This window comes from Podarcis filfolensis (assembly GCF_964270895.1).
Source record: "Podarcis filfolensis genome assembly, chromosome: 10".
Classification (NCBI taxonomy): Eukaryota; Metazoa; Chordata; class Lepidosauria; order Squamata; family Lacertidae; genus Podarcis; species Podarcis filfolensis.
The window spans coordinates 58360290-58387780 of NC_139612.1; the positions used below are offsets into that span (position 1 = coordinate 58360290).

Genomic DNA, 27491 nt, shown 5'->3' on the forward strand with positions numbered 1-27491 from the left:
AAGCTAAAGAATTTCTGATTCTTCATCTCTCCACTATATAAATATTATTCATTTCATCCACTTCAGTATACCTAATAAACACCTAATAAAGCCACTCTATATAAAACATCATCTTCAGTCCTCAGATCCAAATGTCATTATTTCTTTTTCTTTTTTATGCAAAGTCTATGAGAGGTTTTTAATCTTTAATAAATGTTAACAATGTGACTAAGTCCAAGATGACAGGGTCGTCTTAGAAGAGAGATTCTTCATTTTTTGACAAACAGGAAATAATGTCTCTTCTAAGTCAGTTACCTGCAACAATATGTGAAAACACTGCATAAAACGAATTTATTTTTCTTCAGATTGGGTGTTTTATTCATGTGCAAATATAAGCAGACTTAAATCAATTAATTAAATACAAGTCATAGATTAACTGATTAAGATGTTTTTAATTGGATAGCTTACAATTATCAAGGATGTTTGTTTGTTTGTTTCAGATTAGCATCCTGTGCGGGGGGGGGGGGTTGAATTCTGCAACTGATAAACAATGCATATTAAAGGAATAGTTTGCACAATCTGTTTCGTTTCTACTAGTTATGGAAAAGGGCAAAGAGTGAAGCATGGCACCAAAGCGAATCTGTGGTCTTCCAACTTCCACCACCCCTGATCATTGACTTGGGCTGAGGCAGTTAAAGTCCAACAATGTCTGAAATGCCACAGTTTCCTTATTCCTGTACTGGAAGTTCTGCCAAGGTAGTTGAGATTCCATAGCTCAATCCTATGGTATACCGTATTTTTCGCTCTATAGGACGCACTTTTCCCCCTCCAAAAATGAAGGGGAAATGTGTGTGCGTCCTACGGAGCGAATACAGGCTTTCGCTGAAGCCTGGAGAGCGAGAGGGGTTGGTGCGCACCGACCGCTCTCGCTCTCCAGGCTTCAGGCAGCTATCCGCAAGCCTTTGGAGCGCTCCGAAGGCTTGCGGATAGCAGCCTGAAGCCCAGCAAGCGTAGCGCCAACTCCCGCTGCGCTCGTCGGGTTTCAGGCAGCTGTCCGCAAGCCTTCTGAGCGTGGCGGGAGTTCCCGCCGGGCTCCGAAGGCTTGCGGATACCAGGCTGCAGCCTGAAGCCTGGTGAGTGCAGCACCAACTCCCGCTGCGCTCGTCGGGCTTCAGGCAGCTGTCCGCAAGCCTTCTGAGCACGGCGGGAGTTCCCGCCGCTCAAAAGGCTTGTGCATAGCTGCCTGTTCTGGGGGCTGGGGTCGGGGGAAGCTCGGGCTTTCCCCGCCCCCAGCCCCGCAAGCTCCGGGAGTGGCACCGAGGTTGCGCGCAATCTTGCCGCTGCTCCTGGACCTGGGGGGGGGGAATAATTTTTTCCCCTTTATTTCCCCCCCTAAAACTAGGTGCGCCCTATGGTCTGGTGTGCCCTATAGAGCAAAAAATACGGTACTTATTAAGGCCATTGATTTCAATGGGTTTGTGCAGCTAAATCTTATATAAGTTTGGGCTGCCAGAAGATATCATGTGGGCTAGAAACTTGTCATTTAAAATAAAACCTGAGAATTTCAGGATTCCAAAGGAAGTAGCCCAGTTATACCTTTTCCTGTAGTTGCATGGTAAAACTAGAATACTACCTTTCTAGCTTGAGGGGAAGGGGCTTCTTCAAGCTCCTAAGGCACATTTTATGACAAAATATTGCCAGAGGCAGTGGCTAGCTAGGGCTAAAAGGCCTAATTTGTGCTAAATATCTAGGGATGACAAGAAGAGTTCAGGACAGCAATAGCTGATGGAGTTGAAGCACACCTAGTTCCACCTTTAAGGAGTGCATTTTGATCAGTCATTGATTTGGAGCATTTGCAGCATAATTAAAAGGGCACTTTGCTCAGGTACTGAAATGTACAAGAGACAAGACAAATTTATATTGACATTAGCTGTCATCTGATCAGAGTACCATGCTTAAAGCGAAGAAGTCTTTTGTGCCTCTGTGTCTAGCTTGCTGCAGAGACTGAAGCTATGAACTGGTCCCACTTTTTTTGCCAGATCTCCAGGGCCTTTTTCTTTTGATCAGGTTGCATACTGCTGTAGCTGTGAAAAGAAAAGAAGTCCAGGTCAGAGGAGGAGAAACTGCTTTAAAAGCTGGATGATCAGATCAAAAGCCAGAAAAGAGCAGGAAATAAAAACTCAGCAAATTGACTGTTTATGCTGCACTGGGTATATAGGTGCAGCCTAGGAAGAAAATCTCACTGAATTTACAGGACTTGCTGTCAGGTAAGTGTGCTTAGAATTACAGTTGTCATGGCTGTGGTCTCAAGCTCAGAGAAGGATAAGCCAATCATGTTTGGAGCTGTTTTACCACTTACCAGGTCCATGTTTGATAGACCTCGCACCTAACCATCATATAAACTTATTTACCAATGTGGGCAAGTAGTGCAGAGCACAGCAGCAGTAAGGGTAATAAGTGGAGTATTCTGTGGTGCATAGGCGTTAAGAAGCACTGCACTGATTTGGCCATTAGCTTCTAAGCCAGTTTCAATTAAATTTTGCTAACCTAAAAAGCTATAAATAAGTTGTGACCAGGGTACGTAAAAGGTCATCTTGCCCCATACAGACCTGCTAATGAGGTCTTGTAAGTGGTGCTGCATTTTACAGTATGTCACCTAACAGCAACACAGAAAAGGGTCTGCTCTGTGGTGGGACCCACTCCCCTCCCTTGCTATATGGGAGGCACCCATAGCAGGATGCTACCAAAGACTGTTAAAACCTGATTTGTTTGCTCAGGCTTTTCCTGACCTGGTTATTGGTACATTTTAAATATTTGGTGCATATCCCATACATTGTTTATTGTTTCCTGCAGTGGTTCCCCATATTTGGAATGCTCTCCCCAGTGAGGTTCGGCTGACACCCTCATCATACACTTTTAGACGCCAGGCAAAAATGTTCCTTTTCAACCAAGCCTTTGGGTGGTTGACATCCGATGCCCTTTTAAATGTGTTGTGGTGGGATTTTTGGTTAGTTGTTGTTCTTACTTTTATTATGTATTTTGTGGTTTTTATATTGTAATTATATGCTGTAAACCACCCTGAGATCTACAGATGACAGACGGTATACAAATTTAATTAATAAGTTAATAATAACAATACTTACTTTAGAGAATTTAGTGCTAGTTGTTTCAAAGTCCTCAGATCAGCACTCATCCCTCCAATGCCCATGAACATCTCATAGAGGTCATATGACAGACCCTTTGCTCCAAAGATGGATGGATCATCAGAGGAAACCACGATGTGGTGACCCTCTGCCATCAGGACTGCAGCAGGATGGTTCCTGAGATCCGATACTAACATCAGGACCTTGAAGAGGTACATAACTGAGATAAGTAAATACTGCCGTTTTATTCGTGTGTGTGTGTGTGTGTTACCTATCTTTAGGCACCAAGCAAAAACATTCCTCTTCTCCCAAGTCTTTGGCTAATTAAACAATCTATTGCCTTCTAAACTGTGGAGGGAGCCTCAAAGGGCATATTGTTTTTTTGTTATTATGGTATGTATTTTGTGTTTTTATATTGTAAGCAGTTCTGTGATCTTCAGATGAAGGGCGGTATAGAAATTTAAACAACAACAACAAAACAACAATAAATCCTGCCTCATAGGTAGCACTCTAGAAAATTACAACACTTCTGTGGCTCAATCCTATGCATGCATTCTTGCAAGTAAGTCCATTGAGTCCAATGGAACTTCTTCCACACAAGTGTACATAGCCTTTAATTGTATGCACTCTTAAATGAAGGAGACTGTCCCAAGTAAATAGAAGAGTTTGGATTTGATATCCCACTTTATCACTACCCTAAGGAATCTCAAAGCGGCTAACAATCGCCTTTTCCTTTCTCTCCCACAACAAACACTCTGTGAGGTGAGTGGGTCTGAGAGACTTCAGAGAAGTGTGACTAGCCCAAGGTCACCCAGCAGCTGCATGTGGAGGAGCAGGGAATCGAACCCAGTTCACCAGATTACGAGTCCACCGCTTTTAACCACTACACGACACTGGCACACTGGGCAGCATCTTTCTCCAACTAAAATCAGCAGGATTTCAAACTGCTGAAGACAGTACACAGATGTCCTGACAAAGAGTCTTGTGGTACCTTAAAATAGTAGTACATTTTGTTACAGCATAAGCTTTTGTGGATTACAGTCTAATTCATCAAATATATGAAGTATAATTATTTACTCCTCTCCCCCAAGCTTTACAATAACGTATATATCCTGCAATTATATATATCTATCATGCATCATTATTATTTTTATAAGTATTATCATCCTTGCTTAAACACACACACACACACACACGTGTAAACACACTTCAGGATTAATCCTGCTATCAAAGACAGATTACAGGGCTAGGCTCCCTTCTGTGTGAACAGTACCTGGTTAGAAATAGGGCAGACTTCTATAGGAATATCCATCTTCAAAGCCAAATTCTTAGCTTCTGGGTGCTTGGTAATGGCAAATCCATGGCCAATCCTGCTGGTGTTCAACAGCAGAGCATCCAACAAATTTCTATCTACAGAGGTGCCTTCCCAGTCTGAGTGATAAAGAGAATTCTTACATCAATATAAACCACAAAATGGTTGTCACAATGGTCCCAAATACATAGAGGAAAAACCCAGATAAGTTGTTTTCTGAAAGAGTAATGTTATGTGAGGCCTAAAAAGGGATTGCCAGAACTTTTCTGTGGTCTAGTTTGATGTTTTTTCATTATTTGCTTTGTTGGTTTTTTGTTTTCTTTCTGCCACATCTCATTTTACCAACCATGCGAGTCAAGTTAAATCACATGCCTAAAGCGGCCAAGTGGATTCATGGCCATGAATCCCAAAATCCTGCCTTTGCATCTGGCACTCTTGAGGATTTAATGCCTCCTGTGCACATCAATATCATGTTTAAAGTGGCCCACTCCACTCAAAATGGCAAACCATTCTGTGCTTGGTAAAGCAAAGTACAGTGGTACCTTGGTTTTTGAACGTCTCAGAAGTCAAATGCTTTGGTTTTCGAATGCCGAAACTGCTTCGGTTTTTGAACACTTTTCGGAAGTTGAACGTGCCACACGGCTTCCATATTGAGCTTTTAATGCAAATTAGTCACTCAGATTTCATCCAATACCTAGGATCAACCAACAGCAAACCCTTAACCACCCGATGAATGGAAAGGGTGCCTTCTTTCCGTTATCAGTGTTTCAAGTCTTTATTGCCATGGTACTAGAAAAACCTTTTAATTTCCGACAACCATGTTTCACTGTAACTATATTGCAGAAAGTTGGCAAACATGACCATGTGACCCAATCATCCTCCCCGAAAACTCCTCTGACATCTTAGTAATAGCTCAGCCGACACTACTGTCTGAGTCGACATTTTCTGTTTTGTTGCAGCACAGATGGAGCAGCAGATTGTCACCCTGCTAAGACTCTGTGAGCAGAGGCTCCTATGTGGCAAAGCATTCTAGGACTGCTTATGCAAAACAGTAATCCACGTGAACTCTGGCAGACGCCACAGGCTTTGGCAAAATGTTATTTGCTACTCAACATGCCTATCACGAGGGGGTTTGCCAGTACATTTCAGATGACTGGTATAAGCACAATCCTATGCATGCGTGATCAAAGATAAGTCCAGCTGAGTTCAATAGGTCTTTCTTCTATGTATGTTGTGCCTAGAATTGCAGCTGTAATATTAGATTGGTCCACTGACACACACACCAACGTATGCCAAGACACACACCCAAAGCAGAATACTGTTTATCTAATTTCATCAAAAAGGTCATCAGAAAGTTCTGAACATAATGACTTAAGAAAAGCCCTGCTGAATCAGACCAGAGACCCAACTAGTCCCACTTCCTGTTCTCAAAGTGGCCAACTAGGTGACTATAGCAAATTCACAGACAAGGCCTGAGTATAACAACACTCTTTCCACCTGTACTTCTCCTTGCTGTGGGATTGCCATATTTTGAAAAGTACAAACCAGGACACCCTGAAAGTTCTTGAGCTATTTTTAGGATGACCATGAAATTGTTGAGCTTTCTTTTATAAAATGGCCAAAAATCCACCCACGGTTTTCGATTGACTTGCCTAAGATCCACCTTTCGAAAATTCCCTCAAGACATAAATTTCGCCTTTGAAATCCTGGGCATACGGCAGCCCTACCTTAAGGCTCAGTTTTGATTCTCTTAAGAACATAAGAAGACAGACCCTCCAAAGTGTCCCTATTTTCCAGGGACATCCCTGATTTAGCGAAGCCATCCCAGTTTTTTATTTGATCCTGGAATGTCCCACTTTTCCTTAGGATGTCCCTATTTTCATTGGAGAAATTTTAGAGGGTATGGAGTTATCTGATCCCTGAGCTGTCTGAAGGTAATCCTGTATAGGGAAGGGTTTTTTTTTAATTTTTAATGTTTTATTATGTTTTAATATATATTGGAAGCTGCCCAGAGTGTGGGGTATAAATAGTAAAATTATCATTGTGGAATGGGACGTCCCTATTTTCATTGGAGAAATGCTGGAGGGTATGAGAAGGGCCCTGAAGGATCAGGACAAGGGACCATCTAGTACAGCATCCTGTTTTTACAGTGGCCAACCAGATGTATAGGGGAAGCCAACAAACAAAACCCAGGTCAGGGGGTGGGGGGGTGGCAGCCAGGTACACCTGGCCTGGGCCTTGGAGGGCTAAGTCAGCTGGGGCGCCCTCCCAAGGGCTGGCTGCTTTTCTGTTTGAGATTATAACTTTATTCTTACAAGACTCCTCAGATACGCTCTGCACAGGCCTGGCAAAACCTGAGTGCAACAGCACTCTCCCTACCTGTTATACCCAGCAACTGGCATTCAGAAGCATACTGGCTCTAACAGTGGAGGTAGAACATAGCTATCATTGCTAGTAGATTGTACTGCATAAATAGCAGCCGCAGCAGCAGCATGTAGGGTTGAATAGAAAGTCTTGGATCAGATGACCTATTTGTCTCTTGCAAGCCTATGGCCCCCAACCCATATAAGAGTCGCAAACAGTAAGGCAGTGAAGGAAATTGATGCATGCATTTTGGTCGGTTACAAAATGTGTGCGCGTACACACACACACACACACGTGCTTTGCAGACATAGATTGGATTTGAAGGCTTTTAAAGAACTTCCTGATGGCACTACTTTGGGAGGTGATGGACTCTCCTTTGTTAAGAATTTTTTTAAGTAGAGGCTGGATGACCACCTACCATGGACATGTAGCAACAGACTTCCTGTGTTGGCAAGAGGCTGAACTAGATGGGCTTTAGGGTTCCTTCCAACTCTTATGCTTCTATATACAAATCTTTACTACAATTTGAATATCCATTCAATGTGTGGGGGGACAGTTTCAACACTGTTTTCAATAGGACTTACTCACAGATAAGTGTTTGTAGGATTTCAGTCCTCATATTCTAGTTACCCCTTACTCTTATTTATTTCGTTTAACAAAATTTATATATGCTTACTTGACAGAAGACCTCAAATCATTAGTGGGATGTGCCCGTACTTACTTGTCTCACCAGCGTGAAAGAAATATGGCAATTTATCTCCCAGAGTTTCCGGAAGGGTCAAGGCATCCTTTAGTTCCCAGAGGGCCTTTCCTCCATCTTCCCAGCCAACCTGAGAAGGAAATTGTTCTTGATAAGCATTTAATGCTTAGATCTTCTATAGATCAGGAGGAAGAACCTGCACTGAAATGCCATAACTTATGTTTTTATTTTAAAAATCATTTCAACCCGATGTTCAATTTGTGAAATAAGGTAAAAATAATCTGCAGCCATAACTTTGCGGCAACAAGCATCTTTTTTTATTTCCTTTGTTTCTTATGTGGACAGAACTACACAAGGCACTGAAACATAGGTAAGGAGACCTGCTTACCCATGTTACACTGCACAAGTGAAACATTTCTCATTGAACTGCTCTGAACAGCCCTACCAGGAAGCAGAGTGAGGTAGCTGCCTCAGGCAGCAAATTCTGAGAGGTAGAAAGTGGCTAGAAAGGTATGCCAGGTGGTCTGTCCTGCAGCCCCTAAGCTAGCTTGCTGCCGCAACATGGCTGTTGCGCCAATGAGGCAACATGAGATGGCCCACCTCAGGCAGCATGTTGCACAGGGGTGGGAAATCCCGATCTGCCCTCGGCAGCAGCTTCTAACTCAGCTTTGGGTAAACTGAAGATGCGGCTGAAAGCCATAACCAGGGAGCTGCATTGCTGTTGGTATCCTTCCACCCTGCAGACATGCCTGTCTGCCTTAAGATCATGGCAGGGTTATAGGGCTCTGGACAAACTTCAGATCCCTTCCAGTTCTTGAATTCCATGATTCCATTTCTTACTTCACAAGGATTAGTAGGAAATATTTCCAAGGAATGCCATACATCAAATATATTTCACCTCAGATGCTGCAGCAATTTGTCATGGCCTCAGCTATATGGTCAAAAGGTACATTACATTGCATGCAAGAGAGTTTTGATAGGATTGTAGCCCAAGGAAACCTGTGTCCACCACCATAAATATCATCTTATTGTGCCCTGCTTTCCTTCTAACACAAAAAACAAAACCAAGTAAGAAATATAGGAGATTACCAAATCAAAGCCTGCCATAGTTTCCGGGAACTCTGCTCTGAGTGCCACAGCTGCACGGACAGCTTCTTCAATTTGGGGGACATTCTCATTTCTGAAAATTAACAGGAAGAGAAGAGTACCAAGAGAGGGAGAAAAAAACTAGGTACTGTCTAAAAAGGCTATTTTCAAATTATGAATCAGCCACTGGATATTTAGATGTTTTCTGTTACATGCATTGGTGTGTACATAATTCTAGCAATGAGTCCACTCTGAAAGCGCACCACATTCACCATCTTTTGTGCACAGATACAAACTTCTCCTGATCAAACTCACAGGAAATCTGTACTTCCCATTTGCTTCAGAGTTGAATTTGCACAGCACTAATTGTGTAGTCCTTGTGCCAACCACAAAGCTGACTTCTCCCCTTTTCAGAGCACCTTATTTTTAAAGAGTTTTAAATTCTCTGACCAAAATTTGCAAGTTGTTTCAGAAAGAAGTATATAACATGGCCAGCTGACTTAGAGCACAAAAGAAAAGCAAAGAGCAAAGAGGATGAGGCAATCTGCATTTGAATCAGAGGTCTTACATCAGTGGTGAGGAACCTACAGTGCCCAGGCCTCCCCATTCTGCCCGCAATGCTACTTTGGCCAAACCACGCCCACTTAGCCTAACCCTGGCATCTTATATGATGTCAGGTGTGGGGCAGGTAAAGACACAGCTGAACCAAAAGGGGATTTACAGCTGATTGGTGCCACTTCATTAGCACTGTGAATGGTGTTTTGCAAGCTCCCTAAATTAGCTGATCTGTACAGAACCTAAATATTTCTCATTAAAACAGCTGAGTTAGGAGGATTTTTTAAAAGTGCTATTTCTGATGGACAGAGCAGAAGCTCAGTACTAGCCACTAACCATCTGAGTCAACAAAAGATGTAATACGGAGACTTTTCAATTTTTTTATTAGACTACTGTCAAATAGAGCTCTTTGCATGCCGAAAGCACACAGTTTTGTTTTTAATACAATCATAGGTATGAAAATCATGTTTTTATATTGATTAAATTAAATTCCCCTCAGAAGAACTTAAACTCTTCTGCATGGGTAATAGTGGATGGGGAAATGAGTATAAGACAATATGTTGTATATGATAGCGTAACGTTGCTGAGGCTCTCCTCCACTATTTGTTCAGCTGTCCTTACTTTCATAAGCAAGGGGAAATTTAGCTGGGAGTTTGACTACAGTGTCACCAGCAGAAAATATATCTGTAACCTGTTGATGTTCATAGAGGTCCAAAGCTAAAAGGGGTTCATTTTGAAGTTGCTGCACCTAAGCTGTGTCAGAGATTATCAAATACTAAAGGCAGCGGACAACAAGGTATGAATGTAAATGCTTTAAAATAAGTCAAAGTATTCTTCCACAAAATGGGGCAACATCTCATCTTAGTTTCATAGAATCATAGAATCATAGAGTTGGAAGAGACCACAAGGGCCATCAAGTCCAACCCCCTGCCAAGCAGGAAACACCATCAGAGCACTCCTGACATATGGTTGTCAAGCCTCTGCTTAAAGACCTCCAAAGAAGGAGACTCCACCACACTCCTTGGCAGCAAATTCCACTGTCGAACAGCTCTTACTGTCAGGAAGTTCTTCCTAATGTTTAGGTGGAATCTTCTTTCTTGTAGTTTGGATCCATTGCTCCGTGTCCGCTTCTCTGGAGCAGCAGAAAACAGCCTTTCTCCCTCCTCTATGTGACATCCTTTTATATATTTGAACATGGCTATCATATCACGCCTTAACCTCCTCTTCTCCAGGCTAAACATGCCCAGCTCCCTTAGCCGTTCCTCATAAGGCATCGTTTCCAGGCCTTTGACCATTTTGGTTGCCCTCCTCTGGACACGTTCCAGTTTGTCAGTGTCCTTCTTGAACTGTGGTGCCCAGAACTGGACACAGTACTCCAGGTGAGGTCTGACCAGAGCAGAATACAGTGGCAGAATATAGTTTGAGCCAATCCAAGTAGATTAATATCCCATGCACCCTGTGCTAACATCAAGCCTCTACCCCAGTCCCCCTCATGAGCTTCCAAACACCCACCCTCCTACACACCTACCTCTGAGTCTCCAAATCCCTCCCTCTTCTCTCCCAGCCAAACTCCTATCCATCCACACAGTTGACTGTGGCTCCTATAGCAGCAATAAGTAGAATAGAGGAAATAGAATAGAGAGAGGGAAATTGCTTCCCCCTTCTGGAACATGATGTGCTGCTATGCATTAAAATCTGAGCCAGAGAATAATTATAGAATCGTAATGTTCACCTCATATTTGAAGCAAACAATACAACTCTCCAAGGTTCATGTTTCTGAGCCAGAGGATACAAGTACTGGCATCATCACAAGGCACTAATATCTTAGATAGTTTCAATGAGCACAAATGAGGTGGGCTTCTTTTCATTCAATTTTCCGAAGATGTTTTTGTTAATTTTTCTGAACTGAATGTATTTTTCTCATCTATAATGACCTGCAGTTTCTTTCAACAATAAAATGTGAATTAGATAAGTTCAAATATATGTGTTCTGGCAAAGTCATCTAGATATTCCTTACCTGTGTGCTGTGTATATAATCTTTGCACTAACGAAGTCTGGGTGGTCCTTTACAAACTGTTGGGTTGTGCTTTGATAAACTGCCATAGACCAGGATTTGTCATGCATGGTACCATCCAACTCATATACCTGTGGGCAGAATATGCAAACATAAAGGTAAAGGCAAATGAGGGGGCAGTCTGTCATAAAACAAGAACAGAACAATTGGCACCAGAACTCAAGTTTTGTTCCTGACTGCAGTTTTAGCCCAACCATGCGTCCAGCTTTGGACAATAAGCGAAGCCAAACCTTGCTTTAGCTCAGTACAGGAATAAAAACAACTGAGGAGGAGCAAAGTGGCTGCAAACTCCCTTCAAGGAACCTGCACATTCAAGCAGAGAGTTATCTACACTTCCTCCTGTCCCCCTGCTTTCCCCCAGGGTTTTCTGTGTGTTCTGATTAAGAACTAAACAGTGGTTTTTCACTGGGAAAGGAAGTGGGGGAACTGCTCAGACCAGTGCCTAGAAAATATGGGTCATGCAAAAAACGTGTTTTATTTATAATTTGTATAATTTATACAAAATACAATTACATAAAATGATAGGAACGTAATGAAGTATTGTTGAAGCAGAAAAACAGAATCATGGAACTGGAAGGGACCCCAAGGGTCATATTTCTAGTGCAACCCCCTGCAATGTAGGAAACTCAGCTAAATCATCCATGACAGATGGCCATCCAACCTTTGCTTAGAAACCAGAGTCCAGAACCTTCCAAGGGAGATCCATCTTCCATGTATTATAAAAAAGTAAACAACACTTATTTGAACCCACTTATTTGACAAGGAGGGGGGAACCTACAGAGACAGTCCAAAAGGCGCACACAGAGTTCTGTATATAGGGGACAATTTAAAAAAAACAAGTGGTCCTCACTGACCTGATGCAAAAAGATATTGTCAAAGGGAGGAGCCCTGGATGCCTAGATAAAACACTATAGTCCCACACACCCTTACCTGGGAGTAAGGCCCACTGAACTCAGTGTGGCTTTCTTCTGAGTAGACAGTTATTTATGAGATGCAAGTCAGCAGCACCAGATGACCCTGCTCAGCTAGGCTCTGGTGTGGATATCACCCTGCGCCTTGCAGAGTCAGGTCCAGGCTGCCCTCTCCCACCGGAAACAAACCAGAACTGCTCCAATAAAACACACGGGGCAAAAAGGAGTGCTAGGCCCTGGTGGGCTGCCCCCTTACTCGCTTGTGATTGACCAAGCAGATAGGTAGCCACTCAGGATTATTTAAAAAAAAATGATTCCCCCCTTCACACCTCACTTTCCTCTGTGGCCCCCTAGCCGCGTGCCCCCCCATTTACACATTTTTTACCGGGGTCCTCTTGGAATATCCTGGGGGGCCCCAGGGAGCCATATGGCCCCCGGTTGGGAAACACTGCTCTAGACGTTGTATGACATATTGGAAATTATTCATTGGGCTGAGGAACTTCTATCTAGCCCTTGGGACTTGCCACACACCATCTTCTATGGTCACATCCTTAGGAGAATACTTCATATCTGACATGAATGCCTTTGAACTCTGATAATACATCTTGGATGCCTGGGCAGATAACAGAGGTGGGTGTGGGAATGTATGTAGGAACTAGCCTACTGTACAAAGGTAAAATTTACACTAGTAGTTTCAGTACCTACTTTTGCCTCTGGCCCTGCCCACCTCTGACGCCCCCAGAAGGTTACCTAGATGGGAATGCAGCCCTCTGTCTGAAAACGGTTCCCCGACCCTATTTTAAACGTTAAAGTATGATAATCTGCCCTAGATTAATATCCTTGTCTAAGTAATGTCCTGATAGTGGTCTTTAGCATTGTAATCAACTATCTATTAATATGTGCAAAATCCTATAGGTCATACTCTCAGAATTGACTATATTAATTATCAGCAGCTAATAACATAGACCAAATCCTGTGAGTATTACTTGCCCCCTTTCCCCTAGTTACCAACCCAGTGGCAAGAGGGATGTGTGGAAGGTTGTGGGCATAAGAATAACTAGTAGCTGAATCTGTGCTGAGAGATCATATAATGAGGTTTTGGACTACTATCCTCTATCATCTCAAAACAATTAGAATTCTACATATACCTGAAAGATACTGGGTTTATTTAGGCATAACAGTTAACTACTTTTTGTTTAACTCACATTAGTTTAAATTATCTCTAGACAAGGTTGGAGCAGAGCTAATGGGCAGATGTTAGTGCCATAGTTACCAGTCTGGGAAACAAGACATTTTGGGTACCCATAATAATAATATTTTTTAAGTAGTACAACAGTTTACTCAGGTATTGGTCACCAAATATCTCCCTGGATGGGAAGAGGAGCCCCAGGAAGGAAGGAAGGAAGGAAGGAAGGAAGGAAGGAAGGAAGGAAGAAGATTACCGGTGGCAGCATAGCCCTTATCTCAGCATATTGTACGTTATCTTCATAGAGCTCCAACAGCCCCTGGTAGAAATAGGCCTTGAACACAGGTGCATAGCTGATAAGGCCAGAAGCAGCGATGAAGGCATTTTCAAATCTCTTCCAGATGAAAGTCTGAGAAGGGTAGGTCACCTCTGGCATATCTGTTACTAGAGTGAGGTTGCTCAACAAACTGGAGGTGGGTGGGGCGGAGAGGGAAAGAAAAAGAGAGAGAGTTGTAAGACTTTTGTGTCTGTGATCTCAATTGACAGAAACCTAAAACAGTTTCTACTGACTAGAACCTCAAGGCTAACCGTATTCATACAAAAAAAATATTATTTACCCTAACACATGTGTGGTACAATCCTAATGGGTGTGAATTTTTTTAGAAATCAATTCCACATAATTTAATGGGGCTTATTCAAGTGTGTTTAAAATTGTAGCCTTAAGAGCATAATCCTGTGCATGTTTACTGTGTTCAGTGAAGCTTACTCCCAGGTAAAGTGCGCACAGGTTTGCAGGCTAAAGTGTTTGCTGGCAGTTTTGAATGAATATTTATTTATAGCCCACCTTCCACCAAGTGGTCTCAGGATAGCTTACAAAAATACAACAATAAAAATATGTATAATATACAATTAAAATAATAAAATAAACACCACCAAACCAGAATAACGAAACACCACCACACAACTCCAATGTGCAGTAATGCATTGCCATGTAGGATGTGTTTGATAAGCCCAGGCCAGTATGAAAGTGTGTGATGGGCTTTGGGCTCAGAATTTAGCTGACCCAAGCCCAACTGAGAAAGCGGACTTTTTTCTTTTCTTTTTGCCCGTTCAACCTCTTCGAGGAATCTCACAGTCTACTGTTTTCCTACAGCAGTGCAAACTCTCCCAAGCCCTTGTTGAGTGCACCTGCTTGATCATATGTGTGGCAAATGGAGATCTACACCATACATTTTAAGGACACCCAATGCACATTTAAAGTACATGACTTCCCCCAAAGAATCCTGGGAATTGCAGTTAGTTAAGGATGCTGGGTATGGTACACCTGTGAGGAGGCAACTACAGTTCCTAGGATTCTTTGGGGAAAGTTATGAGTTTTTAATGTGCATGGGATGTGCCTTAAGAGTACAGTGTGGATCTGCCTACAGTGACAATAAAAATATAATACTTAGCTAGAGTCCACATGAATAATTCGCCAATGCCATACACTGTGAAGGACAGCATGAGAAGGAAAAGAACAAGTGATTAAACTTAACAGAGTGCTGTGTCTATAATAAGGCCATGGGCCCAACTTTAGAGAGGACAGTCTTCTATTTTGAAAGGCTGTCCTTTATTTGAAAATGTCTTCTATTTAAGGGTTGCCTAGTCCTGTTGTGGGGCATATATTGTCTATAATACATGGACACATCTATTAAGTGCATCCCAGCCTAATAATTCCAGTTTTCCTGCTAACTGATTCTTGTTAATTATTACAGAAACGAGTTTGAACATTTCCCTATTTATACCAAACACTCAGAAACAATTTTTAACAACCTAATATAGATCCTGTTTTGTATCTAATGATTTCTGTGTTCACTGAACATTGCTGTTGTTGCTTGAGAGGGACTATAAAACAAGCGTTTTCTCATTTGCGGCTTTTTCTCTGCCTAGTTCAGAGTAAGAACAACATGCCTGTCAGCTGTGGCTTGGCATATATCACACACCCATGTGAATAATATGCAAATATGCTCATTGTATGCCACAAAATATGCAAATTATGTCTGAGAGACACTGGCTCGTGCTGTTTCTCCATCAGGACCCTTAATAATGAACAAGTTGCTTGCTTCTGGCCTAGGCTTCCCTCATTCCTTTGCTATGACAACAGTGGCCACTTCCAAAGAGCAGTTTATGTTTGGTGCTTTGCCTAATCTCAGCCTAAGGAATTAAAAGTACACATCATCACACATGTGAGATCTGGATTGAATTCATACTTATTATCTTTGTCTAAAAATCTTTATCGTTCATCAGGAAAATTGTGTTCCTACAGCTTGCAAGTGGCTGAGTTGCCAATTGCCATAAAACAAAGTAGCATTGGGCCTGGTCAGCAGATGGGATGGGAGATCACAAAATGGAGTCTGCTTGCCACACATTTAATATGCCAGCTGCTGTTATCCTACCTAAGGAGTTCCTTCCTGTGCTGGGCTGCAGCTATTTTTCACTCCATTTGGTAGTTTATTACTTTTATTAAACACATTTTTTGGGGGGAGGGGTCTTATGTATAAACAAAGAAATCCAGTAGGCCTACCTCATCCAGGGTGATTCCCCCCCCCAAAAAAAAATAACAACTGCCCACCAGTTGAGGAATTCAGAGTTAAGTTTCCACAGCAACATTAACACTGCCCTTTTCTGCATGACAATGGGGGTCTTTCGTTACATTATCACACAAAAGATCGGGCAAGGCAAGAAAGTGCTCTGTAAACAATGCCACATAATGGAAAGGAAATGGACCATAGCTAGAGAAGGGGACAGAGAACAGCATTTTCAACTAGTTTATATATCTGGCAGCAACAGGCATTTCAGGCCTATTCAGAGGAGAACTGCTTATGTGGTGACATAGCAACCAGGTGACCCTCAAAACCAGGAATCAATGAAGTGCCAGAGGCATCTTTTGCAAACTTATCTGAAGTGCAAGAGCCAAATAATGGGAATTTTAAAAGACAGAATCTCCTCAAGCTCAGGGGACAGAGCAAGGTAGGGGGAGGGGAGGATGAGAAAGATCTCATGGTAAATTGGGAGGCAGGAAGATACTATGTAATGTCTTTTTCACAAGCCTTGGGCAGCATGGTCCTCTGTGGGGCGGAGAGGGCAGAAGTTTGATCCTATGCATGTTTACTCAGATCTCGCCATAATCAACAGGACTTACTCCCTGATAAGTGAGCATAAAACTTCAGCTTTACTATAGCACCAATATGTGTTAAGTATACACTCACTGTTAACTTTTGAGTTAACTTCTAAAGTCTGCAGTGTTCTGGCACTACAGTTTTTGTAAATCAAGCTGCCCTGGTTTTCTCCTCCTTCACCATATACAGCAAACATGAGGAAAGTAAGAGTACATTTGAGATAAAAAATAAAACAAGCCCCCAACCCCATTTGAATTACGGTAATTGGCTGTTGCTGCTGCTTTGTAAGTAAGAGGATGCAAAGCAGTTGCTATGGCTAGCACATTCCAGAGAGAGGTGCTATTTTCCTGCCTCCAACCTTCATCTCCTGTAAGCAGAATGCAAAATGTATGTAAAATATGATTTAAACATGGCTGTCTGCCAGGTCTTGGAACGACAGAATTCAGATTAATTAATTCACTGAATTAATTCAAAAATATTTCAGGTACACCTATACTTTATGGTAAAACTCTTTATTGGGGATTCTGCTTTCAACCTCCCTCCATCAGGAGAGCTGTTCATTCATTCCTGCTCTCTGTTCCCTGTTAATTAACTAGTTCTTGATCTACAAGAAGAACTCATCTCTTATTCTATGACTGCTAAACTTACTCAGGAGTCTTTGGTGATGTACTTTGTTGAAAGCTTTTTGAAAGGTCAGGTACACAATGTCATCTAGGTAATCGCTATTTATATGCTTGTTGATACTCTCATGAGACAGGACTTGTTCTTTCATATGTGTTATGTACTGAGTTGAATAGGATCCAAACTGCAGCAGTCTGATTGGTCCTAGAACAATAGGATCCAAAAGGCAGCAGTCTGATTGGTCCTAGAACAATAGGATTCAGAATGCAGCAGTCTGATTGGTCCTAGAACAATGCAGCAGTATGATTGGTTGGAAGGAACCACCCAATCATGCTCCAGATAGAAGTGAATCCACAACCTGATTGGCTTACAGTAGAATTCCGGAATTAGCCAATCATGTGCAGCCCATTGTGTAAATAATGTATATAAAGCAGATGCTTTGAGGGGACTTTCATTCATTCCTCCTCACCACTATGAGCTGAATAAAGAGCATGAAATCACTTTGCGACTCTGAGTATATTTCAATATGCTTGGTTGCTTTATCTTTAACAAGAGTAGTTGAGCCAACAGGCCTGTAATTTTCAGGATCCCCTTTTAAAAAATTGGTGTCATATTGGCTTCTTTACAGTCCTCAGATACAGAGGCTTATTTTAGGGACAAGTTACATATTTCTGTTAGAAGACCAGCAACTTCACATTTGAGTTCTTTGAGAACCCTTGGGTGGGTGCTATCTGGACTCAACAATTTGTCGATGTTTATTTGTCTATTAGGCCTGGAACTTGGTCTCTCACCACCACTATTTGCCTCAGTTCCTCAGACTCCTTCCTGTGAAAGTTAGTTCAGGTGCAGGTAACTGCCCTGTATCTTCTGCTGTGAAGATAGATGCAGAAAAGTTGTTACTTCTCTGCAGTCTCATTATCCTCCTATAGCACACCTTTTACTCCCTTGTCATCCAAGAGTCCAATTGGTATAAAGAAGGCCTTGCATTAACAGAGCAAAGTGGATATTCAGATGGAATAAAATTGTAGCATGTACAGTATATAATGTATTTAAATAGCAACCAACTCTTGCTCCAGTTGAATAGGCAGAATAACAGTGGATTTCATTTGTGACTAATCACAAGCTTTCACCTACCTCTTATCAAATCCAGTTATATCCTTCAGGTTATTGCGGTAGGTCTCTAACAGCACCCACTCAGAGCAATCAGGAGGCAGATCCTTGGGAGGAAGAGGACTGGAGAACTTGAAGCGGACATCCCATAAAGGGGTGAAGCAGATGTAACAGTTTGGCAGGTAGCTGGCATTGTACACTAGCCAGTCAACACTCAATATAGCATAGTCATGCAAGTGTAAAACACCACCTGTGGAAATGGAGGAGACAAGTGTAACAAAACAAGACAGTGCTTGAACAGTACTTGGAAAAACTGAAATTATCTATATTGTCATGGTATTAGTGATGATGTGACTGTGATGGGATAAGCCAGGTCAACAATACATTTTCCTGCCTGAGACAAGACAAGAATATCCCCTAATCCCATTCCACATACAGGAAGCACATTTACTGACATGAATCTTACTTCAACACTGGTGAATGGACTGCATCCTCCAGCACAAGTAACCATCGAAATTAAAAGTTTAGCAGAGTGCTGGAAAGAGTTTCAAACCGTCAAAAATGACAAAAGAAGATGATCCAGTTCAGTCTTACAGGCAATACCAACATTTGAGTGAAGCTGATGGGCTTTGGCAAAAGCTCAGCCCATGCTGATGCTTGAATAGAAATTGGCTGGTAGCCCTTGGGAATATTGTACTGCTACACAGATGTGTGTGTGTGTGTGTGTGTGTGTGTGTGTGTGTGTGTGTGTATAAAATTTTGGCCATATTAAAAAAGGAAAATATTAAATAATTATATTAAAATGGTAAAAAACAAGGCAAAGTATTAATAATTTTAAAATTAATACTTTACATTGTTTTTAACTGTATATGTAATAGTATACTTTTATTGTGTTTTATGTGCTTTGTTTTCTTCTTATCTTCTCTGTTGGTCATTGACCATATATATATATATATATAATATATATATATATGCTACACAGATGGATTGTGCTCCAAATGGACTCATAGGCCACTGGAAGAGGCTGTAACTCAGTGGTAGAGCAGATGCCTTATATGCAGAAGGTCCTGGGTTCAATCCCCAGCATCTCCAGGTAAGGCTTGGAAGAGATTTCTACTTGAAACATTGCTGTGGCAATGCTCATGTAAGTAAATTGCTCACCTAAACTATGGGTGGAGATGAACTTTGTTTTTATGCAGCATTCACACAGACTATGTGCCCCAATATCCATTAAAGATTTTAATAGGGCTGAAGCTCCAAACTCGATATAAGAGAAATAGAAAGCTATCATTTGCATATTTTCCAATACCCTACTTTAAAAGACTTGAAAAATGATTCCACAGTACTAACATCAGAAATAAGCTTCTGCCTGCTGTCCTTTAAGGAGCAAGCATATCTCTGTGCTTGACAATATACCGGTATGTCAGGCGACCGACTGGTGGCTGTGGTTTGCCCAACATGGTCTCACAGGCGAAATCAGAGACCTGACAGGCCTAGTAAGACCTACCAGCCACAGGTTCCCCACTCCTGTTATACAGAATCTTCCAGGATAATCACATGAGCCTCTGTAAAAGTTCACTTAATACAACACCCGGAGAGATGCCATAAGAATGCAAGTTGGAATTATTACCTTTGGGCATCTTTTGTAAGATGCTGAAAACATTACTTTGATCAATGAGGTGTTTGGCTTTGAAGAAATGCATGCTGGGTGGAAACAAGCCTGTTTTCATAGCTTCAGCTACTTCCTTCTCTTTGAGATGCATGAGCTTCTTATTGGCATCTTCTTCAAGTTCTGTTAGCACAAGGTTTCCACCTACACGACTGGCATTCTCCTTTTCAATTAGTAAGTCCCGCTTATTCAATAATGGCATGGACACACAAAAAGAAACCCAACTGAAAATGATGATCACTGGCCATTTGGTTCTCTGAGCTACTTGAGACATCACTTGAGGGATGCACCTAGAAAACACAGACACAAAAATAAATAATAAAAATTAAACACACTATAGGTGCAAAATAGGGCCAATGAGAGGTATTGCCTGAGAAGAGTTCAAGGGACCACACAGAGAGGCCAGGAAGGCCATATTTGGAACCCTGCCTCACGTTCACCAAACCTGCCTTTAAGCGGTGCATTGCTTACAATACACACAATGCCATGGGTAACAAATCTGGATTTAATACTCAGTATTTAATTAGAAGATATATATGCCATTTTTGAGAGTAAACTCTTTCAAGGCAGCTTGCGCCAGAAGTGGTTTAGTCACGCTGGCCACATGACCCAGAAAGCTGTCTGTGGACAAATGCTGGCTCCCTTGGCCTGAAAGCAAAATGAGTGCTGCAACCCCATAGTTGCCTTTGTCCGGTCTTAACTGTCCAGGGGTCCTTTACCTTTTACAATAAAATACAGAAATGCAATAAAAATTTAAAAGCAATGAATACAAAAGATACAATGAAAATAAAATACTGGAAAGTCAGCAACTAATAAAACAGGCAGCCCACCAAACATTGCTAAAATGTAATCAAAACCAATAGCAAGAGCAAGGTAACAATAATGAATTAAAAAAACATCAAGGGAAAGTTGGCAAAAAGGATGTATCTTCAATATCTTTCTGAAAGCCCTGTAGGGTTGTGGTCTGGCAGAGTAGGGTTAACCACATGTGAGAGGGCTTGGGATTTAAATACGGTACATTTCCCCCTCATCGTCTATTGTGTCCTCACATATACTTCAATATTTGGGCTCCTTCTTAATGTATCTCATGGCTACTACTTATTGCAACAACTTTCTGCTATCCTCTGCCCACCCTACAGTCTAGAGAGCAGCAACCTGATCTTGTGGCAAAGAGCCTTGGGAAAACTGACTCAGTCAGGAGCAAGCACACTGCATTTATAGAAAACTCACTCTGCTTGTAGTGAAAGATTACATGATAGTCTCACACAAAAACACACCTGCAATTCACTTACTGTTGACTTTTCCTTGCATATAGCATGCAAAATGCTTTCACAAGCAGTAAGTCAGAGCCCAGTCAGCAAATAGAAAAGCAGGTTGGTGCTACAAAACTGTTCTAATATGGGACAAATGAAACAGAACCTATTCTAATTCCACTGTAAATAGTTAATTGTCCCTGTATTTAAGACACACACCACTGCTCAAGCAAGGGAAGACTGTGTACACACCATATATTTAAAGCACACTCTCCAAAGTATCGTGGGAACTACAATTTCCAGCGCCCTTAACAAACTGCAGTTCCTAGACATTGAGGAGGGGCATGTTTTAAATGTGAGGTGTTTATGAAGAGTTAGGGCAAAGAGGAACTACTGTTTACATATATGCTTATGTAAGAGGCCTGTTAAATGCAGTGAGACTTACTTACATGTACAAAATTAGGATGTATGGAAACATCACTTCAAACAGTCATGGCTGCACCAAAAGAATCCTAGGAACTGCAATTTATTAAAGATGCTGAGAGTTCTTAGGAGTCCCCAGTTCCCGTCACAGAGCTACAATTATCACAGCTCCCTAGGAAGAGAGATTGCTAAACTACTCTTCAAATTGTAGCTTTGTGAGGGGAAATAAGTGTTTCCTAACAGCTCTCAGTTCCTTTAACAAAGTACATTTCCCAAGATTCTTTAGGGGAAGCTATGACTGTTTAAAGTGGCATAATTCTGCTTTAAATGTGTAGTGGGGACGGGGCCTTAGTGCTATGGGCACATCAGTCCCAATCCAGTGCAGGAAGAAATGCCTTGCTAGTCTCTGGCACTTTTCTGTCTTAAAAAAGGGAAACATGGGTGCACCCTCACTCTCCTAGGAATCGAGAGAGAGTAAAAGTGGGGTAGAAAAATAAAGGATTAATAAACAAAGGAGATTTTATATTTTGGTTTATGCTGCTGTTGCTTTTATTTTGTAAGGACTTCATGGAATGCCTCAATGTGTCTGGCTGTTAACCAGAGGTTTGGTGGTTTGAACCTACCTAGGGGGATGCTTGTTGGCAGGATTCCTGCATTGCTTGGGGCTGGACTAAATGACCCTTGGAGTCCCTTCCCACTCTACATTTCTATGATTCTATGTTTTGTCTAAAGAAGTAAACAAGGTGCAAACAGAGGGCAGAGTTATGTCAGTCACCATCACCAATGATGTTATGGGCACTAGCCAATAGGCATCCATAATGGCACTTACACAACCAGAGTCCAAACTGCACAGACTATTGCATCATATATATGAGCCATGGGCCGTCAGAGTAGTTTACACCACTTAAATTTTGTTTGTTAAAACAAGTCATTATATAAAATGATCTCCATGTACTTGAACTTTCAGAAGTTGTGATTTCCCATAAGTGTTCTGAGCAGGCTATAGTAAAGGCCTGCCATGAACATTATATTCTGACTTGTTAATCACTATCATAGTCTGCCTATTTTACACTGATTTGTAATACACTCCTAAAGAAGTTCCAGGAAGAATAAACAATACAAATATATGATTGCGGTTGGAGCCTGGACAAACCAGGCAGGAATTCTTAAACTAATGTAGTAAATATTTTTATGGATTTACTCATCCAGAGGTTCTAATCGCTAAATAAAAAAACCCCCAAATACCTGCAATTAATAATCCTTCAACTAGGTTCTATCAGATGCTCCTAGAAATACGTTTCCTGAAGCATGTTCCCATTTATGGAATGGAACTTCATCTGCAGGTAGACAAAACCTGGGACATTCCATCTCAGGATGCATTTCCAGGGGCTTATTTGTGCTAAACAGGGTTGATAATGAGCACTTTAGGCATATCATTTATTGCTTGAGAACAACAGTCAGGACTAGATCAGCCCCCGCTCCCTTTCTTATTCTAAGCTGTGCTTTATTTTGCTAAGCTTCTCTGCTGCTGACACAGGAATCTCACCCACCCAGAATAAGCTAACAAAGAGCAAAAAAAGTCCTTTTGAAGTTGGCAAGGCTAGGCTGGGCAGGGTTGCAGCATTGTTGCTATAGACAAGACCTCTGAAGATCCCTGTTCTATATGACAACAGAAGCCATTTTTTGCCTCCTTCCACTCTGACCCCGCTCAGAGGATCTTAACAATTGCTACCTGCTGGCATGCAACACAAGAGGGCCAAGGGAGCTTGACACAAAGACCTCTTTCACATGATGAGCTTGCCCTAGAGCAGCCAGGCCTGGAGGAGGCTGAGTGAATAGTGCCCCCCCCCTTTCCAATCTTCCTGCCTTGCATTTCAATCAAAGTCAACACAATCAGTTGGAAATCTTCCATACCCTGCAGCTTCTACTCTGTATCCTCCATCCTCCTACCTGCCATCACCTGGTTACCAGTTTGGCATTAAGGGAAGCATGTGTTCTCATAAATACTAGTGAAAGCCAAAGGGCCTGGGGGATACCAAACTAGTAACAGAAGATAGGTAGAGGGGTCAACATGCAGCACCTTTGAGCTAGGCAAATTAGCATATAACAAGGGTGGGGAAACTGGATCACTAGATGTTGCCAGACTAGAAGGCTGGTGGGAGTCAAACATCTGATGGCCCATGGGTTCCCCACATCTGGTAAGGAAAGGAAAGGAAATGTAAGCTATAGCTTCACTGGGTATATCTACAGAGCCTAGGGCTTGCCGATCAGAAGGTCGACGGGGCGAGCTCCCGTTGCTTGGTCCCTGCTCTGTCAACTTAGCAGTTTGAAAGCACATCAAAGTGCGGGAAGGTAAACGGCATTTCCGTGCACTGCTCTGGTTCGCCAGAAGTGGCTTAGTCATGCTGGCCACATGACCCAGAAGCTGTACGCCAGCTCCCTCGGCCAATAAAGCGAGATGAGCGCCGCAACCCCATAGTCATCCATGACTGGACCTAATGGTCAGGGGTCCCTTTACCTTTACCTTCACACAGGTATGAGGAACTTCCCAACTTCTATCAGTCCCAGCCACCATGGCCAATGATCAGGGATGATGGGAGTTAGACTCCAACATCAGAAGGGCCACAGGTGATCCCCAACTCTGCACAGGAGACATAAACTGGTTTAACAGCCATTCGCTGTCCCTGGGAACCCTAGGAGCTGTAGTTCTGAGATGCAAGCCAGTTCTAGAAGAGAACACTTTAGAACACATTCAGCAATTACCATGATCTCCTGATGAAATCCATGACTGTAAAATGGGTATAAGTGAAAACAGGTCCTTAGACCTGGGGGTGGGAAAGGTAGAACAGATTAGTTGCATCCCACAATTGCTTCCTGCTCGTCTTCTGGAAACGGTAGAGCACTCCAAAAGTCAAGTTCAGGTTCATAAGTTTATTGTTCTAGCCAAAGCCATGACTAACTTGTTGCAATAGCATTTATAAGATAATAAAGAAAATAGATTCCTAATATAAGCCTACATCCATGATGTAAGAGAGAAAAGATGACAGAGACACCAACAAGCTTAAATCTAGCTTGATGTTTGTAAGCCATATTGGGGAAAGTAATTTTGAAAGCCTGAAAAGGGCTATTATAGCTTATCCTAGGCGCCTGAGGAACTTTATAGATGAGCAGGGATTTTTAATGCAGGTGCACAGAATGAGGAAGTAGTTTTGTGATACCTGTTTGTTCCTTGTTCATAATGATGTCATATTTCTGATCAATCATTTAAAAAAGCACATGCAGTGTTTTCAAAAAATACACTCAGTGCTCTTAAATAAATGTTTCTAGGTTGTTGGGTTGGTTTTTCATTAGTTTTTTTTCTATTTAACACTGAATGTATTCAAGCAATTTGGACCTTGCTGAATTGGCTACTCTGCCTGACAGGAAACTCTGCTTCCAAAAACTTAAGTGCAGGCTGTTCCTCAAAAGCTTTAAGCACAGGCAGTTCAACTCTGCTGAGATGTTTTGATTTAGGACCTGAAACGTACAAAGCATGCACTCTACTAATAAAAAGATAGAGAAGCTCAGTGGTGTAGCTGCAAAAGCAACAATTTCGTTCAATCTCCAGGAAGGGCTGGGAGAAGACGCCTGTGCGAGACTCTGGAAAACCTCTTTGTGGACAATGCTGAGTTAGCTGGATCAATGATCTGATTCTGTATAAGGTAGCTTCATATGTTCCTTGCTGGCTGGTACCTAGCAAGTTATATATTAGGTTCTTAAATAAAACCAGCAATGTCCCACTCTCCCAGAACCAGAACTACTCACTGTAGTTGCCCTATTTCCAAAAGTGAAAATCTGGATACAAAATTTTGCACAAAGTTGTTGAGCTTTTTTTTGCCAAGATCTGCAAGGATTGCATGCCCTTGTTGCTTGCTCTGATAATTATAGGAAAGCTGCAGATTGCACAGTACAGATCTATTTTGATCACTTCTGGCTTGTGAGCACATTATAGCCACTGTGTGCTCTGCCACTGCTCTGAGCCCCTCATTGTTTCACTTGGTGATTCCTGCCCCCCATAAGGTTTTTGCACACACAAGCCAGAAAGCATCCCGGAAAGTGGGTCTGTTTCTAGATACGGATAGAGCTTAAAGTTAGCGACCTTCCAGACAACTGGCTTGTTGTAAAGAAAAATGGTGCAGACTGTTGCATGTACAGTGGTACCTCTGGTTAAGAACTTAATTCGTTCTGGAGGTCCGTTCTTAACCTGAAACTGTTCTTAACCGGAGGTACCACTTTAGCTAATGGGGCTTCCTGCTGCCGCTGCGCCGCCACGCGATTTCTGTTCTCATCCTGAAGCAAAGTTCTTAACCTGAGATACTATTTCTGGGTTAGTGGAGTCTGTAACCTGAAGCATCTGTAACCCGAGGTACCACTGTATTCCATTATGGTAGTTTTTGTGGCAGAGAAACCACATTTCCTGTAGCGTTTTATTGCTGAGGTCCCCTCCCCTCACATCACCCTTTGCTTGCACTTGCATTAGCTATATATGAGTGCTGCATGGATTGACTATGTGAGTGCCTGGCATACTACTGGAGATGAGGGGCATAATTTCTTTCCCCATGCTCTGCATCCCATTATGTATAATTTAAAAATGTTTGCCTTGATTCTCAGAAAGAGAGAGAGAGAGAGAGAGAGAGAGAGAGAGAGAGAGAGAGAGAATTACTAGGGCCTGTGCCCAACTGCTCACCAACCTCTCCCTCCCCATTACAGCTCACCCAGCTTCCCTCAACCCCCTTAACGCTTGCCCAAACCACGAACAACATCCAGTCCTCTGTCAGCTCCCTGAGGCTGTCAGCGCCTCCCACCCCCTCCAGTTGGAGGTACCATTAGACAAGCATTTATGTAAGTGCCTACTATGTTCTCAGTGGCTGCCTGAAAACAGTTCTCAGTCAATAACAATTAAGGGGTAAGAATCTCCTCTCACATCAGAAACTCTGTGATCACCCTGTGATCTATTAGTTTAACCCCCCCCCCTTCTGCCCCTGCTGTAGAACCTGAAACCTCCTGCCTGCCAGTTAGGTAGGTATAAACCTCTTCCGCTGAAACAACATGAGAATGAAAACAAAATAAAAACTGACTGATATTGATGCATTTGCATTAACCTTGTCTAAAGCCATTTGAGCAAATTAAGCCTCATCTTAGTATTTCCCTTTCTGTGTTTGTTATTTCAGCTTGCACATCAAACTAATCATTACTGATAATTATTATTATTATTATTATAATTATAATAATAAATATACAAAAACACCTACAACAGTTCCTGGCTCTGGGTAAAGTAGAAATATTTAGTCTTGGAAAGATAACCTGCGGTTGGCAAAACACAGGCCAATAATAAAGCTCCTTCCAGCCTGAACCAGGCTCCCTAGCCTGCTAGCAAGTCCCCGAAGGGTTTTGCCAAGGCACTTAGAAGACAGGCACATCACAAGGCTTACTAACATGAGCAGTGGCAGGGGCACAGCTGCCCCATCCTAGGGGATGCTGCCTGCACATTAGCATGTGCAGCGACTAATGTCTTAGAGACCATTGCCAAAGCTCCTGCTGGCACACAGCAGGGCACTTGCATGAGTATATATATCAGCAAACATTGTGTGGCTCCATTAAAGCACTTCAGAAACCCTGTAGGATAATATACTGCTCTAACACATGCTGAGGGCATTCCCAGGGCCCTTGCAGACACTAAGTCAGCCACACACACCCCAGGGCTCTGTCGAGGCCTCTGCTCCAAGCAAATTACTCTCTGGGTGCTGTTCGTAGTATGGTTACAAACCTTTAAGGTAGAGTGTGAGGGAGACCTTTTATTTCCTTCCTCCTCTCAGCTGCTTTTGTCTGTCTCTGTCAGGCCATGCACAACAGCTGAGCAGATAAACAACTTGCCACCTGCTCCCACCTCCAACCCCGCCTCCCCTCT

The 27491-nt window shown here is 42.3% G+C and overlaps 1 protein-coding gene across 2 annotated transcripts; it reads right to left on the reverse strand.

Annotated features, from left to right (window-relative positions):
• Nucleotides 1–329: 329 nt before the first annotated feature.
• ADA2 (adenosine deaminase 2) lies at nucleotides 330–27491 on the reverse strand. 2 transcript variants are annotated; one of them, XM_083572957.1, is made up of 12 exons: nucleotides 27351–27491; nucleotides 19830–20158; nucleotides 18224–18449; nucleotides 13567–13777; nucleotides 11157–11284; nucleotides 8588–8678; nucleotides 7520–7628; nucleotides 4396–4553; nucleotides 3123–3325; nucleotides 1283–2063; nucleotides 897–949; nucleotides 330–805 (listed from the first exon to the last, which is right to left on the reverse strand). In XM_083572957.1, exons 2-10 carry the CDS (start codon nucleotides 20140–20142, stop codon nucleotides 1967–1969), a joined length of 1536 nt encoding a protein of 511 aa, XP_083429083.1. In that variant the 5' UTR covers nucleotides 20143–20158; nucleotides 27351–27491; the 3' UTR covers nucleotides 330–805; nucleotides 897–949; nucleotides 1283–1966. The 2 variants fall into 2 exon arrangements, with proteins under 2 accessions (XP_083429083.1, XP_083429082.1); XM_083572956.1 differs by lacking the exon at nucleotides 897–949 and adding an exon at nucleotides 1126–1198 and having other exon boundaries at nucleotides 1297–2063; nucleotides 27351–27490.

What these genes read in the sequence shown, in the direction of transcription:
- ADA2 (XM_083572957.1), bottom strand. Translation starts at nt 20,142, where the DNA reads ATGTCTCAAGTAGCTCAGAGAACCAAATGGCCAGTGATCATCATTTTC. An exon ending in TAAGGGCTATGCTGCCACCG is followed by an intron (nt 11,285 to 13,566) that starts GTAATCTTCTTC and finishes TTCTGCCCACAG; the next exon opens with GTATATGAGTTGGATGGTAC. An exon ending in ATTATATACACAGCACACAG is followed by an intron (nt 8,679 to 11,156) that starts GTAAGGAATATC and finishes GTTAATTTTCAG; the next exon opens with AAATGAGAATGTCCCCCAAA.